General features: G+C 37.1%; 1 protein-coding gene across 3 annotated transcripts in view; it reads left to right on the top strand.

The window, feature by feature from the left end:
• NCAM2 (neural cell adhesion molecule 2) overlaps positions 1-20,941 on the top strand; it is a 579,719-nt gene that overhangs the window by 462,455 nt on the left and 96,323 nt on the right. For all 3 annotated transcript variants that reach the window (XM_001106060.5, XM_015133085.3, XM_077997926.1), the window contains exon 12: positions 8,838-9,011. In XM_001106060.5, the coding sequence (XP_001106060.1) occupies positions 8,838-9,011 (174 nt within the window). The remainder of the gene's footprint in view (positions 1-8,837; positions 9,012-20,941) is intronic.

Raw genomic sequence — 20,941 nt, 5'->3', positions numbered from 1 at the left:
GATTATCTGAAAAGGCATTCTGTATATTTATATGCATGTGTATTATTTCTTTTTTTGAAAAATCATTACCCTACATTTTAAATATTATTATCAAGTAATTGATAATATATTATTATCAAGTACTCGATAATTTATTATCAAGTAATTGATAATATATTATCAATATATTTTATTTATATATTTTTAAATTTCTTAATTCATTTCATCATTGTTATATTTTTTAACTGATGAACTTTTTTATATTACACCTTAATCCTAAATATAATAATCCCAACTTTGTTTCATTAATTGATGCACCTTTTTGATAAAGTCACCTTCTCCTGGGCAATGTGATGGGAGGGACTTGGCTGTAAGCTGTCATCAGGTAGTATGTCCAGCCCCTGGGGAATGAGAGCCTCAGCTCTCTAGGAGTTTCTGTGCAGTCATTCCAAGATTTACCTAATAACAGTATTGTGACAACTAAGTGAGTTAATGCATTCAAATAACCAGCACATGGCAAGTATTCAACAAATATTAGGTAGGTATTATTATGGCATAATTATAGTTCTTATTGGTCACTTTTCTTTTAGATAGAAGTCAGTACCTTGATGCCTCTTTAGTTATTATACATAAATCTAGACATCAAGGACCAAGGCATAGTAAAATGAGATAATGACCTTACTTATTCTGAACATTATACTTCTATTAAATAATATAAAATTCATTTGACTTTTGTCATTTTTTTCCATTTAGGAGTTCGTCCTACCGATTTTTTACACAAACTGCTATTAAGAGAGGTCTCTGATACTGTGCTTCACAATTCATTTTTTTAACCTCAGTTCAGGACTCTCTACTTACCCCTATTAAATCTCATCTTGTCAGTTTTGACTCACTTTTTAACCTACTGAAACCCTGTCAAATTCAATATTTTAGCTCTTTTTTTCAGGATTGATTTAAGTCACAAGTACAGTACCGTGAAGCACTCATCTGTATTTTCACCTACGTCAGGATAAGCCTGTGTCAGTCATCCTTGAGAACAGAGATCTGCTTACAGGTTAAACTGGATCAATTGAATAGATTTCTAAAGATATGGAATTATGGCCGATCTACTGGTCCGTGTACCCAGATTTTATCTTAGCCAGACCCATGCTCCATGACACTTGAAAGCATGTTAAAATTAGTTCATTTGGTATCACCCTTTCTTCACCTAAATATAATGCCAGGTTTCTTTATAACATAATCAGTTTTATTATCTAGCCTGGAAAAGTCTACATCTGGATTTTTTTTTAAAACTCATTAAGCAAACAGTGATATTCAGAAACTATTCATAACATATTCTTGATTTTCTCATTCTCATATTGTTATGAAGAAAAGGAAATCAGGATAACTTGACATTATTTTCAGAGAATCCATGTTTGCATCAATGCCTAATCACTTTTTAATTCATTCACTCAAAAAATAGTGAATTTCTAGTAGGTGCCAGACATTGTTCTAGATCTTAGGAATCTGAAGATAAATAATGTATGGAATCTGGTCTTTACCCATAAGTTAGAGTTCAAAAGATATAAGGTTGCTGTAGAAATGCGAATCAAAGGTTTGGGAGAATAAAAATGAATTCTGACTGGAGTTCTTGGAAAAGGCTCTCAAAAGGTGTCAACTTTTGAATTGAGTCTGAAAGAGGGAGTAGAAACAGGTCCAGAGAAGAAGAAAGGGAAAGACTGAAAGAAACATCAAGGTTACACTTGTACATAGGCACTATGCTCTAAAAGGATAGGTACTGTTAATGAGTAAGGCATTTAATGAAAGACTGGAAGGGTATATTGTGTGAGAAGACCCATGTTGGTAATGTGAATAGAGAGGTAGAGAGAAATTAAGTTATAGATCTTAAAAGCATTCATCATGTTGGCAGGGCAAGGTGGCTTATGCCTGTAATACAAGCACTTTGGGAAGCCGAAGAGGGCGAATCATCTAAGGTCAGGAGTTTGAGACCAGCCTGGTCAACATGTTGAAGCCCCGTCTCTAATAAAATACAAAAACAACAACATCAAAAAAATTAGTCAGGTGTGGTGGTGAGTGCCTGTAATTCCAGCGACTCAGGAGGCTGAGGCAGGATAATTGCTTGAACCCAGGAGGCCGAGGTGGCAGTGTGAGCCAAAATCATGCCATTGCACTCCAGCCTGGGCGACAAAAGCGAGACTCGTCCTCCTCCTCCTCAAATAATAATAATAATAATTCATCATATTTACATTCTGTCTGGTATACAATGAGGGATTCTATGGAGAATATTAGAGGTAAAAATGGGAAAATCAAGATCAGATCTCTGGACTACTTCAGTTTAATCCATGGACTTGTAAGGACAAAAAAATAAAAGAAATTATTCAGGGAGATAGTGTATCTACTTTGAAGGATAAATGTAAATATAATTGGTGAATTACTGTGAAAAAAATCTAAATAATAATTTGGATTTGGCAGTTGGTAAAAACTAGGTGAGTAGTGAAATGAGAAGGAATTTACAGCATTCAGATGTATGGCAGGTGGGCTATAATATATTAAGCTCACAATTTTTCTTGCTCTGTTCTGGATGCTATAGCAAAATATATTAGACTCTGTAATGTATTAGCAACATAAATATATTGCTCACAGTTCTAGAGGCTGGGAAATTCAAGATCAAGGCACCATCAGATTTGAGTTTTGGTGCACGTTGAATAACCGAATTGTTTTTTATAGATGGTGCCTTCTGTGTGTCCTTACATAGTGAAAGGGGCAAACATACTTCATCCAGCCTCTTTTATGGGGGCACTAATTTTATTCATGAGGGTGGATGTCTTATGACTTTATTACATCCCAAAAGACCCCAACTCTTAATAATATATTCAACATATAAAATTTGGAGGGAAGCCAGCATTCAAACCACAGCATAATCGAAACAAGAAAAATGTATATAAAACCTTATGGAAGTAAGGTAGTCACTCAAAACAGAAGTAGATAGAACCTATCTCAGCACAGAAGTCCCTGAGTTGCAAACAATTATGGTGACACTGCATGTAACAGTGTTACTGGATCTAGTAAATTCAGTTACTTATGTTCCAATTCTTTTAGTATTTGAGACTTTTACCAGATAGAAATTGATGAGGAAATCAAGCAGAAACTGATTTATTATAAAGAACAAACTGGTTATAAAATCACTGGAAAGGCAGAGAAAAGACCAAAGATAGCCACCAATATTCTACCTTCAAGGTCACAAAATAGCATAAGCGTGGTCCACATGTGAGGTCTGCAATGACTAGAGGTCAGGGAGCCCTGCTGCCAGGTTACCCCTCAGCTGATAATCACAGCCACAGCACTCCAGAAACTGGATGAATAGGCTGCTGAGTGGGAGTTCGGATGCTTCCCTCATTCATATCTGCAGAGCTTCTTGTCCATGTGCACCTCCTGAGAAAAGTGGGACTGACATTCACACCCCTCCGGCAATTCCAAACTATATACACGTGCTTTTCATTCTAGGTTCACTACAGGAAACTTAGAACCATAGCAGCAAGTAAGTCTAGGAAATGAAGATTTTAGCCTGTAATTTCTTATGATGAACAGGAGTATCTGAAATCATAGAATTTGAATCTGTGTGTTAATAGAAAAATATCTAGGATACAGTTTAAAACACCATTCTGAAATAATATTCATGATAGCGCTTCCTTTTGAAAGAGGGTTTACAAAAATCAGACTCTTCAGATTCCTGGATCTAAGTTCAGCAACACCACAGCCTCATATGTGGAAAAAGAGCACAGTTAGTGTCTATGAACCATGCATGCTAGGAGACCAAATTCTCAGAAATAAAGATGTTGGGGCAGAAATTAGAAATAATCTATTGAAACACAGCAACGAGGAACAAAGGAAGAGTATGTTTCCTGAGAAGAGGGTGGGATTGAAAAAAAAAAAAAAGAGATCTTTATAATTCATAGTAATAACGCTGAGAAGAAAGAATAAAATTCCAAAGAAGAAGAAAAAGGAAGAGAAGAGCTATCTGATAAAAGAAGAGCTGTCTGATAAAAAAATGGAGAAGACAAAAGGAAAAGACATGTCATTCACAGATGGAGGGTTTAGTCTTGGAAAATGAGAAGATAGACTTCCATTATCAGTTAATCAAGAGGTGATAGCTCTCCAAGACATTGATTACATTGAAGCATTACTCACTGTAGCCAAGATAGCCAAGATATAAAGATGTACAGCATGATCTCACTTATATGTGGAATTCTAAAACAGTGGAACTAATAGAAACAGAGAGAAAAATGGTAGTTGCCAGGGGCTGGGGAGTGGGAGAAATAGGAAGGTGTTGGACAAAGATTAAAAAGTTTCAGTTATGTAAGATGAAGAACTTCTGGGAGTTTAATATACACAAGTTCATTCAGTGACACCAGAGATTGTATCCATCTGACTCCTAGGTCATGGCACCAACTCCTTGCCATTACACAGCTCAAAAACTTCTGAGCTGAACATCGTATTGTACCCATTACCTACCATTTGACTAAAACATTGATACATGTCAATGGATACAAAAGTATGTAATAGAAGGAGGCTGATGATCAGGGAGGGATAGAAAAAGTACAATGACTGACATTTGCTAAGAATTTTAATGTATTCTAGGGTCTAAGTGCTCAACATTACTTGATATTTCCAACAACACTAGCAGCAGTACTATTCTTATCTCCATTCGAGAGGGAAAACTACTGCAATGTGAAAAGATTAAGTGACTTGTCCAAGGCAGTAGTTGACGAAAGTGGCAAGGCCGGGCCTTGAATCCATAGACTCCCAGGACATACATATCCAGTCTTTTAATCCAACAGTTTACCAGCACCATTAGAGGTGAAGAGAAAGGGTAACTAAACAAATAAGTATATGCACAATTGGTTTTCTATTCATTTATTCATTCATTGAGTGGTGAATGGTATTCATCAATTTTTGGGATATAAGATGCTAGGAAATAGTTTAGAAAAATATGGTAACAATGAAGGGATAACAGTGTGTGAAACTGAGCATCCGATGAGCCTCAGTTGAAATATTGAGCTGTGTCTGAAAGTCTTTTAGAATAGATCCATATCTTTGCATACACCCAGTGCATTAGATAAGCCAGGATCCTGAGCATGAGACTGAAAAGACCAAGACTAATGTTGTAATGAAAATGAAGCTCCTGAATACCATTCCCAGGAAAGTGATGTGATCAGAGTGGTTCTTTACAAAGATTGATTTTGCATTTGCATGCCTCATGCATTGATGTTTTTATTGGACATCCAGTAGAAAAGGAAGCCAAGAGCCACTAATGGCATTACAGGAAAAGTCAGAAAGGGCCAGGGCTTGGGAGGTAACAGAGGAAATGGGAAGGAAGAAATGGATACAAGAATTATAATGCAGGAATTATTAAAATAGTGTTTGACTGATTGTGATGTATATGATAGATAGGAATCAAGGGTGAAGGCAATTACAGAACAATCCAGAAAGTGAAGAGAAGAATTAGAGATGTTGATTCTAGGCACATCTGACACTATTCACTTAGACATGTTCTGTATCTTTGTATATTATTTTTCATTACTGAAATATTTAATTCATCAAGTATTTCCTGAGAACTTAGTATATTCCAGTCACTTTGTTCTATGTTATATGTATCTATATGTATAAATGGATGTGTGTGAATGTGTGTTTTTAAAATGTTTTCTCTTTCCTCAAGAAACTTAAAATTTAGTAGTCAGTTGACAGTTGGACTTACAAAACCAAAATGTAAAAAATGTTTAGAAAGAGAATGAAATTCATAAGCATGCTTTTGCTTTAAAAGAAATAATAGAAATAAGAGGTCAGTGGAAAATCATATGAATGAAAGGCTACAGTAAGTGTCAGCAGATCTGAAAATGGATTGTATAGTTAGAAGAGACAAGCCACTGGCCCATATTTTGATGATAGTGGCTTTGTGCTGAAGGAAAAAAAAAGTCTCTTCTTTCTCTGCAGGTGCACCATGTCAGGGTGCACAGTTGGTGAACGGTGCAACTTCTGCAGTCAGAGTAAAAACAATCATGTTTATACTATATATTCAAAGATGGAAGCCCAAGAGGATAATATCTCCCTCTCATTCCCCAGAATATACTGCCTTCACTTTTGACACATATCCCCAAACTGGAGTGTAATGCCTATGACATCCAACTTAGACCTAATGTACATTAGGGAGTCAGCCTCTCAGCACAGATTGAAGAATTGGCATTTTTTAAGGGGATCCATGTGCATTTGTTTGCCTTTCTCCTGTACTTTGGATCAAACTTACAAGTAAATTTTGGATCAAACCTACAGCTGAAAAGACATGCAGATTAACCTGGAGATTAAGGAAACATGAAAATTATTAGAATATTTGAAGGTCTACAAACATTATTTAGATATCTTAAAATTTGCATTTCCAGATGTGATTTTAATAGTTCTAAGACTTTTGGATGCATCAGAATTCTACACATGTGTTTTTGAACCTTAGAGTTATAACATAATGTACTTCATAGGCTCTCTAAATAATTTACAGTTACTCCTTAGAGTTGAAATATACACTGTGGCATTTCTTTACAGTATTCACATATAAAAGGCCTTAAAGCTGTTCTCCTGGCTTTTGCCAAGTATTATTTATAAGGCATATTTTTATGTGACCTACAGTGACCTTTTTTAACTCTAGCAAATAAAGTACATTTGACTTTTGAATGCCATATGACATTTTTGTTTTTATTTTTATTTGTATTTATTTATTTTTGAGATAGAGTCTCTCTCTGTTGCCCAGGCTGGATTTGCAGTGGCGTGATCTCAGCTCACTGCAACTTCCGCCTCCTGGGTTCAAGTGATTCTCCTGCCTCAGCCTCCCAAACAGCTGGGATCACAGGCACACTCCACCACGCCCAGCTAATTTTTGTATTTTTGTGAAAAGAGGGTTTCACTATGTTGAACAGGCTGGTCTCAAACTCCTGACCTCAAGTAATCTGCCCACCTCGGCTTCCAAAGTGCTGAGATTACAGGTGTAAGCCATGGTGCCTGGCCCCAACTGCAGATTTTTATGTAAATGTTTGATTGATATAAGAATTGAAACTCACATGTACTGCATATTTATCAGTCAAGTTTTTTATATATATGTGTGTGTATATGTGTGTGTGTGTGTGCGTGTATATATATATATGTATAGTTTATAAAGGACAGGAATTTAATTGACTCACAGTTCTGCGTTCCTGGGGAGGCCTCAGGAAACTTACAATTATGATGAAAGGCAAAGGAGAAGCAGGCACCTTCTTCACAGGGCAGCAGGACAGAGTGAGTGCCAGCAGGGGAAATGCCAGACCTTTATAAAACCCGGAAATGCCAGACCGTTTATAAAACCATCAGATCTCGTGAGACTCATTCATTATCATGAAGTAGCATGGAGAAACCGCCCCCATGATTCAGTTACCTCCACCTGGTTCCACCCTTAACACATGGGGATTATGGGAATTAAAATTCAAGATGAGGCTGGGTGCGGGGGCTAACACCTGCAATCCCAGCACTTTGGGAGGCCGAGGCGGGTGGATCACGACCATCCTGGCCAACATGGTGAAATCCCGTCCCTACTAAAAATAGAAAAATTAGCCCGGCGTGGTGGTGCGCACCTGTAGTCCCAACTACTCGGGAGGCTGAGGCAGGAGAAAGGTGTGAGCCTGGGGAGGCTGAGGTTGCAGTGAGTCAAGATTGCGCCACTGCACTCCAGCCTGACCACGGAGCAAGACTCTGTCTCAAAATAAAAAAAAAAATTAAAAAAAAAAAATTCAAGGTGAGATTTGTGTGGGGACACAGAGCCAAATCATATGATATACATATATTTGTATGTTTTACATATATATATTATATATATATATGTTATATATATATATATTCCCTCTCTGAAAAAACTTATATTTGTTTCTTTTCCTAAGTTTAAGATTATTTCAGATGTGATAGGAATAAAAGAGGAAGAGGTTCATAGAGAAATTAACATTAATGTGTCTCTAAATCTTGATGTTTCTGGAGTAGAGTTTTCAACTGTATCCTCATTGGAATTTTTTTCTTCTAATTCTGCCTGCTCTGCCTTTGAGATAATTCTTCCGAAATAATTTTTTATATTACACACTAAATTAAATGTCCACCTAAGATACCTTATGGAACTTGAAATAATGTAAGTAGTGGATAGATTAAAATAAAACAAGAAGGATTTTATAGCTATTTTGAAAATATGGGAATAAGATTTTAATATCTCAACCAAAGGTTTAATTTAATTGGATAATATATAAATGAAATTAGACCTAATAGTTTATAGTCTTATTTAGTTCATAATACTGACATTTTTCTCAAAACTTAGCACTTACCTATAATTTAATAATATAATTGTGGTGAATGCGAAGAAAATACATTTTGTATTTTCACAAGGTACCATTCATTATTTATGGTGATGGTTGAATAACTGAATTATGTATTCTAACATTTTAACTACCCTCTTTATCTCTCTTATTTTTTTCTTTTAAACACACACAAGATCGTTTTCCTGGACCTCAATAAAATGTTTATATTGTATAGAAAATGCATAAGTAACATATTCCCTCAATAATTGAAGTGTGATTTTCATTTTGCTGTCTATTTTCTGTGTTAATAAAAATTGACTCGGGCATACTTTCTTGTAATTTCAAAAGAACATTCAGGTGTTTACGGAAGTTCTGTAACTCAAACATATTAAGTGATGCAGGTAGCAATTTTCTTTCACTCCTAGTTCTCATAACACCATAAGCCTTAATAATGGCCATTCCCATTCCCTTGGTTATGTTTTCTTTCTATTTGTTTGTCCATAGATGTGCCATCCAGTCCCTATGGAGTGAAGATCATAGAGCTGTCACAGACCACAGCCAAGGTTTCTTTCAACAAACCGGACTCCCATGGAGGTGTGCCTATTCATCACTATCAAGTGGATGTCAAAGAAGTAGCGTCAGAAATCTGGAAAATTGTACGCTCCCATGGAGTTCAAAGTGAGTCAGCAATTTCAAAATGTGTTGATTACTTCAAGCTGATCTTCAGTATACCTGTATGATTAGCTTTTTCGATTTCCTCCAACATTTTCTTTTCTTTTAATAAAGTGGTGTTGGGAAGATATTTCCTGTGCCACATTCTTCTTGATAATAACTCTAATACAGAGTGAATAGTTTCCATGTTCAGTAAAAATGAAAGAGCTTAGTAGAATCAGCAGAGTTCAATTCTGGAGGAAAAAGTCATTTTAAAAAAGCTCGTTGGTGGAAAGGCAATTGCTCACATACTAGATATGATGGCTGGATTTTATGAAATGTATGCTCATGTTTCATTTATTAATATTGCTCTCAAAAATAGGTGTGAAAATGATACTGCAAAATGTAGGTGCTTTCTATACTTATGAAGCCATCTATAAAAATCTGTGGAATTTCATATATTGTTTACTTTTTGTATTTTTATATTTTTCACTTTTATATTTCTATTAAAAATTAATTCACAGAGCTTCTTTTCACTTACATAAAATGTCATCATCTTATGAAAATGTAGTTTGTTTTCTCATTAGGAAGAGACAAAACGAAAGCAGGAAATAATAAGAAATTACCAGTTTTTGCCTCTGTTTTTTAAGACACAGAACCATATTGAGTGTTCCGAAAGAGTAGCATAAAATAGTGAGAAAATTAATTATCTCATTCATTATCATGAGATAATGCTCCATAGGTCTGTTCTGTGAGGATCCTACCTTGACCCTAACACATATGGTGTGAGGGTTCAGTAAAAAGCAAGAGCCTTCCTGAGAAGGAAAGAGGGAACCAATTCTAGTGAACATAGAGAGAAAGCAAATGAAATCATCCTGGTATCCTCTGTGTTGACCCTGCTTTATCAGTTTTCACTGAGAGGAACTATGGGTTTTTGATAGAAGTATCAAAAACATTAATCAGTCATCTGTCATGTACCATACACTTCAAATAATGTCCTCAAGCTGATGAACTCATATTATTTCTTTTAATTATGAAATACTTGGATTATATTATCTGTGTGCATTGTGTGGTTTAGGAGAGATTTATAAAGACAGTGCCCCAAAACAATGAGTGAGACGAAGGACTATAGTTTTCTAAAAAAATATATTAACCTGGATGCAGGAATATTGTGCTACTTTAAATTTTGTTTTGTTTTATTTTATTAAAAGAGATAAAAAGTTCACAATCACACCAACAGTGTAAAAGTGTTCCTATTCCTCCACATCCTCTCCAGCACCTGTTGTTTCCTGACTTTTTAATGATCGCCATTCTAACTGGTGTGAGATGGTATCTCATTGTGGTTTTGATTTGCATTTCTCTGATGGCCAGTGATGATGAGCATTTTTTCATGTGTCTGTTGGCTGTATGAATGTCTTCTTTTGAGAAATGTCTGTTCATATCCTTTGCCCACTTTTTGATGGGGTTGTTTGTTTTTTTCTTGTAAATTTGTTTGAGTTCTTTGTAGGTTCTGGATATTAGGCCTTTGTCAGATGAGTAGATTGCAAAAATTTTCTCCCATTCTGTAGGTTACCTGTTCACTCTGATGGTAGTTTCTTTTGCTGTGCAGAAGCTCTTTAGTTTAATTAGATCCCATTTGTCAATTTTGGCTTTTGCTGCTGTTGCTTTTGGTGTTTTAGACATGAAGTCTTTGCCCATGCCTATGTCCTGAATGGTACTACCTAGGTTTTCCTCTAGGATTTTTATGGTATTAGGTCTAACATTTAAGTCTCTAATCCATCTTGAATTAATTTTCGTATAAGGAGTAAGGAAAGGATCCAGTTTCAGCTTTCTACTTATGGCTAGCCAATTTTCCCAGCACCATTTATTAAATAGGGAATCCTTTCCCCATTTCTTGTTTCTCTCAGGTTTGTCAAAGATCAGATGGCTGTAGATGTGTGGTATTATTTCTGAGGGCTCTGTTCTGTTCCATTGGTCTATATCTCTGTTTTGGTACCAGTACCATGCTGTTTTGGTTACTGTAGCCTTGTAGTATAGTTTGAAGTCAGGTAGCGTGATGCCTCCAGCTTTGTTCTTTTGACTTAGGGACATGGATGCAGCTGGAAACCATCATTCTTAGCAAACTATCACAAGAACAGAAAACCAAACACCGCATGTTCTCACTCATAGCTGGGAACTGAACAATGAGATCACTTGGACTCAGGAAGGGGAACATCACACACCGGGGCCTATCATGGGGAGGGGGGAGGGGAGAGGGATTGCATTGGGAGTTATACCTGATGTAAATGACGAGTTGATGGGTGCAGCACACCAACAAGGCACAAGTATACATATGTAACAAACCTGCACGTTATGCACATGTACCCTACAACTTAAAGTATAATAATAATAAATAAATTTTTTAAAAAAGAGATAAAAAGGAGGGTGGTAGGTAAATAGAAAGAAAAAATACATTATTTGTTAAACTGCATAAAACTCAGTGTTTGTGCTCAAGCACAAGTGTGCAGAAAATTAATATTAAGTCTGAATATTATAGAAATTGAACACAGCACAAAAGTGCTGCCCCACTCTATCCCTGCCAAACCCAGGAGAAGGTTAATAGGCTCCCTCCAGACTTCTTGCAAAGGTGCAGCACTACGGAGAATTTATAGTGCCTTTGGTATGGCCAAGTTGATCAAGGTAAAAATCCTGACATTGTATCTCATGTATCCATCTGTCACAGGCAGATCACTATGTTTATAAAACTGAAATATAATAACAAAGCACATTGGTTACTTTACAATGAGAAATAACTATCACAGAAATTAGAACATTCAGAGTCTATATAAGTACATACTTTATCTGTTGGTACATTATGAAGATATGAAATGAGAGTCAGAAACTTGTTTGGTGAGTCTAGAATCTGAACTAGGGAAGTTGTGTGAATAGAATGTTTAATGGCTTCAGACTGGGACAGTTTAAAGCTTGCCAATGAGAATAAAATACTCAGAAGTCTTGTGGCTAGGGATTTCTCACTTTGATTTGAGGGAAATGACTGCCTTAATACTTTTTTACTGTTTCCATTGTTGATTCATCTTGCATAGGTATGTGAATGAGTACCTTAAAATCAAGTTACAGTTGACCCGGTGCGCGGTGGGTCACGCCTGTAATCCCAGCACTTTTGGGAGGCCGAGGCGGGCGGATCCCAAGGTCAGGAGATCGAGACCATCCTGGCTAACACAGTGAAACCCGGTCTCTACTGAAAATAGAAAAATTAGCCGGGCGTGGTGGCGGGAGCATGTAGTCCCAGCTACTCGGGAGGCTGAGGCAGGAGAATGGCGTGAACCCGGGAGGCGGAGCTTGCAGTGAGCCAAGATCACGCCACCGCACTGCAGCCTGGGCAACAGAGCAAGACTCTGTCTAAAAAAAAAAAAAAAAAAAAAAAATTCAGGTTATACTATGTAATCAAACCATTGTATGATTTCAACTCAGTGTAGTATAAACATGAATTTTAAGTTTGACTACTAATTTAAGCCTTCTTTTTGATTCTTCCTTTCAGTTATTAAATAATATATTTGGCTGACACTGTAGATATATTATCATCTTCAAGTATTAGGAAAAAAACAGTTCATTATTGGTGGTATAGTGGTGAGACTAGCTGCCTTCCAGAATAAACAGTTCAGCCATGCAGTTTAAAACTTATAATAATGTTTAATTTTGCCTTCACATTGTCTCTAATCTCCATGAAAGACAGACCTCAACCTGGGGAGCTTAATGGTGACAAGAATTACATCATGTCTTGGGAAGGTGAAAGAGATCAAATAGCTCTTATGTTTCTGGTGCTGTGGAACTCATTGGGCTGTTGCTGTCACCTGCCTTCTGTGGCACAGGCATCTAAGCACCTGCCCCTTGGGCATGTGTGACTGGAGTGAAAGCACACTAGAAGGCTTTTTGGGCATAGAATATTCTTCATGGGGTGCTGCTTAGCTTGAGCTCTTTAGACACTTCCTCACCCTTTACTTCAGCAGGATTTCTTGTAAGTGTGAATGTCACCCACTAACGTTATGCAATATCCACTTGACCAAGAGAAATATTCCACATTTCTCACTTAGCTAAGATATAAGAAACGGCATTACTTTGCAGCTGATCTCTTTCTCCAGTTTTTCTTTTTCCTCATTTTAAAGAGCCATAGTAGATGAATCCTGTGGATAAACAGAAGTCCATATTGAGATGCAAATATCAAATCTCTCATCTCTTGTGCCAAAAAATTCATGGGTTCTGTTCACCTCTTGGACTTACCTTCACTTACTGGGAGGGAAGCATCACTGCACTTTCTTCTGGGAGGAAGACTTACTAGTTTCTTCAGTGGATTTTTTTTCTCCCCCTAGTTTTCTTTTTACATTGTGGGGAGTGGGAAGGACAGGGGGCATGGGAGTTGACTCTCAAGGCTGGGGTTGCAAACCCAGTTTGGCATCTTCTTCTTTAACTCTGCAGGAGGTGCCTGACCTCTTCTCAAATGTTTACTATCTGATGTATTTTTTCTTCTCTCTATGAATTGTCTCAGTTGAAAATGCCAGCACTACAGAAACATGCCTGCTCAATTTCCATACACTTTCTTATGGCTGTGCTGGTGCTATTCTTTCTACTTGAGATTAAGAGTACCTATGTAATGGGATTTATTTATTGCTGCATTTACACTTTATATCTCAAATGATGATGTGATCTCATTTTATCTATAAAATCATGTTTTGGGGAAAACCAAGTTTTTAGGGATTTCTTACTGTAGACTCCATATTTGTATAGCAGGCATGAATGTAAATATGTAATTATAAGAGCACCATAAATGCAATGAGTACCCAGGGAAAGAAGCTGAGAAATTCCATTGGGACCACTCCTAACATTGTACGATACGTGTGTCTGGCACTTATTCTTTCTTTAGCAAAGAGGTGTGGTATTTTGTAATGATATAGTAAAGATAGTCATCAGAATAATATGAATTTTGCTGATAGAAATATGAAATGTGATGTTAATAAGCATAGTTATATTTACTGTAAATTGACAGCAATGATTTGATTATTGAAACGTGTAACATAGTTTTGACTTAAACGTTCTACTTTAATCAAACATATTTTTGTTGTGTTTCTGTGATTTCAGTGAGTCACTATGTCCTTTAAAGTAATATTTCAACCTTACTCACATTTTCCCATCTGACTGACTTAGGTCCTTTAACACTTCTCAGAAGTATTGTTTTACCCTGAACCACCTACAACATGTTTTCATAATCAGTCCTTGAAAATGCCCTCACAGTAAAATTCCCTCTTCCTCCAGAATGACTGACTGCCAAGTGACACTGGATTTCAGATGTTATATTGTATATAGTACATATTTTAATATATAACATTATATTTTATAGTACTCCTCTTACCTTATAACTCTGAAGTATTTTTTCTCCTAGTTTATAAGCTCCATGAGTGGACCTCGTATGCCTTGTTTATGTCATTATTTCAAGTACCAAAAGCATATTAGGGTAGAAGGAATATTGAAATTTGGTGGAGGTAGGAGAATGGAAAGGATTATTTTATAGCACCTCTGACTGGGTCTTCAGTGAATCCATTATACATCCCCTTCCAATAAATAGGTGTCTACAGAAGCAACTCTTTTCTTTTTTTCTTTTTTTTTTTTTTTGAGACAGAATCTTGCTCTTGTCCAGGCTAGAGGACAGTGGTGTGATCTCAGCTCCCTGCAACCTCCATCTTCTGGGTTCAAACAATTCTCGTGCCTCAGCATCCCTAGTAGCTGAGATTACAGGCATGCACCACCACACCTGGCTATTTTTAAATTATTATTATTTTTAGTAGAAACGTGGTTTTGCCATGTGGCCCAGGCTGGTGTCAATCTCCTGAGCTCACACAATCTACCTGCCTCCTCCTCCCAAAGTGCTGGGATTACAGGCGTGAGCCACCATGCCTGACCAGAAGCAACTTTTAAATGGAAACGAAGGTTCAAAATGTTTATGAGAGATTAACACACTTTTGAAAAGAGTGAAGATGAAGGAGAATTCAGCAAATGGAGTGAGCTCAGGCTCCAGTGGCATGCCGGGAGTTGACGTCGTCGTTGTCGTTGTTGTTTTTGTTGTTTTTAAGTTACACAACTCTCTACACTGCATATAACATTACCTTGATCAAGAAACAAGAAGACTTTACTGTAATTCTTCCACTGGGGTATGGCAGAAATTCCACACATTTCTTCCAACCTCTATTGTGTTGACCAATATCAGGCTCACCAGATCGATCATGTGAGCAGTTTATACTATGTGTGCAATTCAATGGTTATGAATTTTCAAAGAAGTATTTATCCAATCCCCCACCAAAACTCTGTGTGTGTGTGTGTGTGTGTGTGTGTTTCTAGCACACCCTTTTATTTCATTCCAAGGATATAAAGAGTCCTGGTTTACGCATGGATCCCCACTTCATCTCCCCATTTTGAATCTTTTTTTAACCCACTGAGGCCATTCAAAACCAATCTTCTACATCAGATACCCACGCAAAAGCTCTGAGAATCTGAGTACCAGAAAACTGCCACAGTTTATAGAAAAACAATTATATGGTTTCTCCTCTAGCTCCTGGTCTTTCCACACACTTCATTTTTGATGTTTCAGAGTTTGCTTTCCTTTTCTGTGAGATAATCAGTGGATTTGAAAAGATTTTTGAAAATGATATGCGTAATTTCTAGGTGTACTTAGAAGGCTTGTTTTTCTGGCTATCTAGGAGAACATATTATTGAAAATCAGAATACATATTTAAAGCACATATATATATTGGAATACTAAGGAAAACTTTGTTCGTGCCTTTGTTTCATAAAGTATAGGTTGTGTTAATCATATATCTTAAAGTTTAAGAGATCTATGTAAGCACAATTATACTCATTCTCTTTGAAGCATTTGTTAGAAGATAGATTTAGGTTTATCTCTGAAAATGCAGGTACATATGGTCTCAACATTTCAGCTATCTTTTCCCTCTGAGCAGCTTTATTTATTCCAATTTACGTGAGTTTAATGTTTAGTTATTTTTCCTAGGTAGTAAATATATACAATTTTTAATATACTTATTGATGTGTCCACTTCTAATTGCTGATGTCATCACCCAGAAATAATTGTCAGCTCTTGGTGGACTGCAATGCTATTGAAGATGAAAATTGTAGCATAAATACAGTCCTATTAGTAGATTGCAATCTTAAATAAATCATTAACAAATTCTTATTAATTTAACTTTCTCACTGTGTACCTGGTCCTGGGTTTAAGGTACAATGGAAGCCAGGCCTATTATTATATTATTTTTCAAAGTTTAGCTGAAGACGTACTAATTATCCCAACCAATTATGTGACATGAAACTAATTTTTAAACTGTAAGGAACTGTGAACCAATCAAACATCAACAACTCGAACTATAGAGATATAGATTGTGAGTCAGTGTGACTCTTCATTTTGAGTGAGAAACATGTATCACAACCGTAGCAAGACTTTTTGGTTGGGGAAGCTACAGGATGTATTCATTGCCAAATCATATAATATTTTATGGGTTTCATACACCTCACTGGCCACTTAATGAAGACAAGATAGTAATCTTACAAACAGCTACTCTTTTTTTTTTCAGTTTTCTTAATAAAAATGACAATATCAATATTTTAAAATGTTAGACCGGGCATGGTGGCTCACGCTTGGGATACCAGCATTTTGGGAGGCTGCAGAGGAAGGATTGTTTAAAGCTGGGAGTTCAGGGTCAATCTGGGCAACAAAACAACACCCTGTCTCTCTAAAAAAAAATGGTTTTTCTGTTACTTGGGTGTGAAGGAATGGACCAGTCGTCTCAGCTACTCAGGAGGCTGCGGCAGAAGAATCACTTGAGCCCAAGACTTTAAGGCTGCAGAGAACTAGGACTGTGCCACTGAACTCCAACCTGGGCAACACAAGAACACACTGTCTCTTAAAAAATATAAAAATAAGTACTTTTTTCTCTTTTTTTGATACGGAGTCTTGCTCTGTCTCCCCAGGCTGGAGTGCAGTGGTGTGATCTCGGCTCACTGCAACCCCCGCCTCCAGGGTTCAAGCAATTCTCCTGCCTCAGCCTCCAGAGTAGCTGGGATTACAGGTGTGCACCATCACACCCGGCTAATTGTTGTATTTTTAGTAGAGATGGGGTTTCACCATGTTGACCAGGCTGGTCTCGATCTCCTGACCTCAGGTGATCCAATCGCCTCAGCCTCCCTCAGCCTCCCAAAATGTTGGGATTACAGGGGCGAGCCACTGCCCCCGGCCTTCAGGTTTTAATTTTAGCAAAAGCTTTTATTTTAATAAAAATCTGGAGGAAAAAATATTTATGGTAGAGAATGATATTTTCAGTTTGGTAGAAAAGTAGGGCTTTATTGTTTTCTTTTTTTTTTTGAGACAGAGTCTGGCTCTGTCGCCCAGGCTGGAGTGTGGTGGCGCCATCTCAGCTCACTGCAAGCTCCGCCTCCCGGGTTCCCGCCATTCTCCGGCCTCAGCCTCCCGAGTAGCTGGGACTACAGGCGCCCACCGCCGCGCCTGCCTAATTTTTTGTATTTTTCAGTAGAGACAGGGTTTCACCGTGTTAGCCAGGATTGTCTCGATCTGCTGACCCCGTGATCCACCGGCCTTGGCCTGCCAAAGTGCTGGGATTACAGGCTTGAGCCACCGCGCGCAGCCTGTTTTCTATATGTTTTTTTCTGATGGGGTTTTGAAATACAGATTTTGATTTATAAACGATATGCCTGTTCTTGATAGGGCAGAAAACTGATCTTGAATAAAGGCCTGAATTAAAATATAGTAAAGTTTAGTAGATCAAATACTGAAATCTTAGGTGCAAATATGCAAAGTACCAGCAATAAATATAGCCAGCATTCAAAAAGCAAATTATTCCTATTTCTTTAAATGACATATGTTGAAATGTTTTTAAAATACCTATGGTAGACATTGTCAAAGAAAACTACTCTTGCATACTAATAAACAGCTGGGAATGTATAAAATGTATTCATTTATTCAAGTATAGAACACGTGTATGTTCATTCATATACTGAGTCATTGGTTTCATTAGTGAGAAATAAGAGGAGGCTAATGAAACTTTCCAAATCTCTTAAAACAGAGGAACTGACTCATGGAATATGTGTAACTCCTACTAGCCTAGTTGTGCAGTCATAAAGTTCTGTGTTAGGGGTAAAGTTATGGTAGAATTTATCTTAGTATATTTGGCTCAACATAATTTAGTTCACTGCTGATGTAGAGATTCATGCTTACGTATTTCTAACAGCTTGACATTAAAAAAAAAGTATCATTAAAATAAATTTTTACCTAAAAATAATTTGATTTTTATAGATGAGTTCAAAGATAGTACCAAAAGTACTCAGACACCCTTCACCCAGCCTCCCCTAATGATAACATACCATGGTACGTTTATCAAAATTAATGAATTATAATGAGTACATTAGTAGTAAATAAACTACAGTTTATTATGAAATGTCATTTTTAACAGTCTTCCTCTATAGCAGTTATCTTCTATTGAAAATAAATAGACTGGGCACAGCGGCTCATGCCTGTAAACCCAGCACTTAGGGAGGCAAAAGTGGGCAGACTGCTTGAGTTCAGGAGTTCAGGACCAACCTCGGCAACATGGCGAAACCTCATATTGACAAAAAGTACAAAAATTAGCTGAGTGTGGTGGCATGCACCTGCAGTTCCAGCTACTCTGGAGGCTGGGATGGGAGGGTCACTTGAACCCAGGAGGCGGGAGTTGCAGTGAGCTGATATTGCAGCACTACACTTGAGCCTGGGAAACAGAAGGAGACCCTACATAAAAAAAAAAAAAAAAAAAAAAAAAAAAAAAAAGGAGAAGGAGAGAAAAAAATAGATTAATAAGAATGCAAACATAAAAATAATCATATAATTTTTACCCATTAAAGATTTCAGAAATTCTATTCAACAAGTAAAACCTACATGTACTTACCAAGCTTAGTAAACATTTTAGATGAATTTTACTTTTCTGTTTGTTTAAGACAATTTTTAGGTAGAAATATAAGTCAAGTTAACAAACTCATTTGGTTGACTCATTTAAATGACTCAAATTAGCAGGATTTCAAATAAAAATTAATGAAAATCTTCATAACTCTCTAGTCCGCCATATCAAAATTTTCAAACATGCTTTTCTCTCTTGCTCGTCATACTTCACTCTCAATTTGTCGATTTTTAAATTCTGAAAGTGTTTCTGCTTCAACAATAGTTAATATTTACATTGCCTGCAGGTAAACTTTAATGTAGTTTTCATGAGAAACCCACACATGTTTCATGTCTACATAACTAAAAGGCAGTTATTATTTTATGAAGCATGGAATACCAAAAACAAAAACAATACCTCTTAAGTGACATCCTAGTGGATCTCCATTTGTCATGAGATCTCAAGCATTCCAGTTCTGGCACAAAGTGATGACTCATACCATCACTTCAAAATGATGATTATCTTCATTTTTTTTAGTGGTATTGAACAAAATATACATTTAAAAAAATCTAATTACTAAATATTCTCCAACAAATATATACTTAGTGTTTACTATTAGTGATGCACGCTTTCAAATATTTGGACTATATCAGTGAATGAAACAAAAAATCATTTGCCCTTAAGGAGCTTACATTCTATCAGATGGATTCAGATAATTTTATGCCCTATTTCATAGGTTTAAAAGAGAAATGGGGAAAAGGGAAGAAGAGAGGGATTGAAAATATTGAGAAGGCTGGGAGACTTGAGCAATTTTAAGTAAGGTAGTGAGGGTAGGTTTTATTGGCAAAGTGATTTGTCAGCAGAGACTGGGACAGATGAACATGGTATCCTGGAGGAAAGCCTCCCAGGCAGAGTAAGCTGCTAACAAAAGTGCCCTTAGGCTGGAGTGGGCTTGTTTGATAAGGAACAAAGAGGTCAGCATGGTTACATTAAAGAGACAAAACCAGATGGCGTAAGGAGATGCAATCAGAAAGGTATGAGGTTAGGCAAAACGGTGCTTTATGTAATGAATATGACCCGGCAGTACTGACATCACCTGAGGGATTGTTAGAAGGGCAGACTCTTGTATCCTTTCTCAAATCTGTGAAATCCGGACTTCATTTTAACAAGATAACCAGATATTTACATACACGTTAAAGTTCCAGAAGCACTGATATAACACATTGTAAGATCGCACAGGACTTCAGGTCTTTTTCTGGTTTTTAGAGGGGATCCATTGGGGAGTTTTGTGCAGAGTATAATGATCTGAAATATTCTGGGATCACTCTAGCTACTGTCCTGAGAGAAGAGTGCAATAAGGCAGAAGAGTTCAGAGGCAATGGTGGTCTTCTGAATGAAAGATGCACAGCACTCAAACCAGGCAGTTGAGGAGGAATGGGAAGAAATGGCCAAATTCTAGATGTATTTTAAAGGTAGTGTCCAGAGAATTTCCTTAGATGGGTAGGAGCATAAAGGATAGGACATAGGGTGGAAATAAATGAAATAAAGAAGTTAGGCTGGGCGTGGTGGCTCAGGCCTGTAATCCCCACACTTTGGGAGGCCGAGGCGGGTGGATCACAAGGTCAGGAGATTGAGACCATCCAGACTAACATGGTGAAACCCTGTCCCTACTAAAAATACAAAAAAAAAAAAAAAAAAAAAAAAAAAAAAAAAAATTAGCCAGGCGTGGTGGTGAGCACCTGTAGTCCCAGCTATTTGGGAGGCTAAGGCAGGAGAATGGCGTGAACCCGGGAGGCGGAGCTTGCAGTGAGCCGAGATCGCGCCACTGCACTCCAGCCTGGGCGACAGAGCAAGACTCCATCTCAAAAAAAAAAGAAAGAAATAAAGAAGTTGAAGCTGATTCTGACATTTTAGACCTCAAATCTCAACTAAAAGTTACCAAGATGGGAAAAACTAGGTGCATCTTTTTGGTAA

The sequence above is a fragment of the Macaca mulatta genome, chromosome 3 (genome assembly GCF_049350105.2).
Source record: "Macaca mulatta isolate MMU2019108-1 chromosome 3, T2T-MMU8v2.0, whole genome shotgun sequence".
In the NCBI taxonomy this organism is placed as follows: Eukaryota; Metazoa; Chordata; class Mammalia; order Primates; family Cercopithecidae; genus Macaca; species Macaca mulatta.
This window is presented reverse-complemented; position numbering and strand designations above follow the sequence as displayed.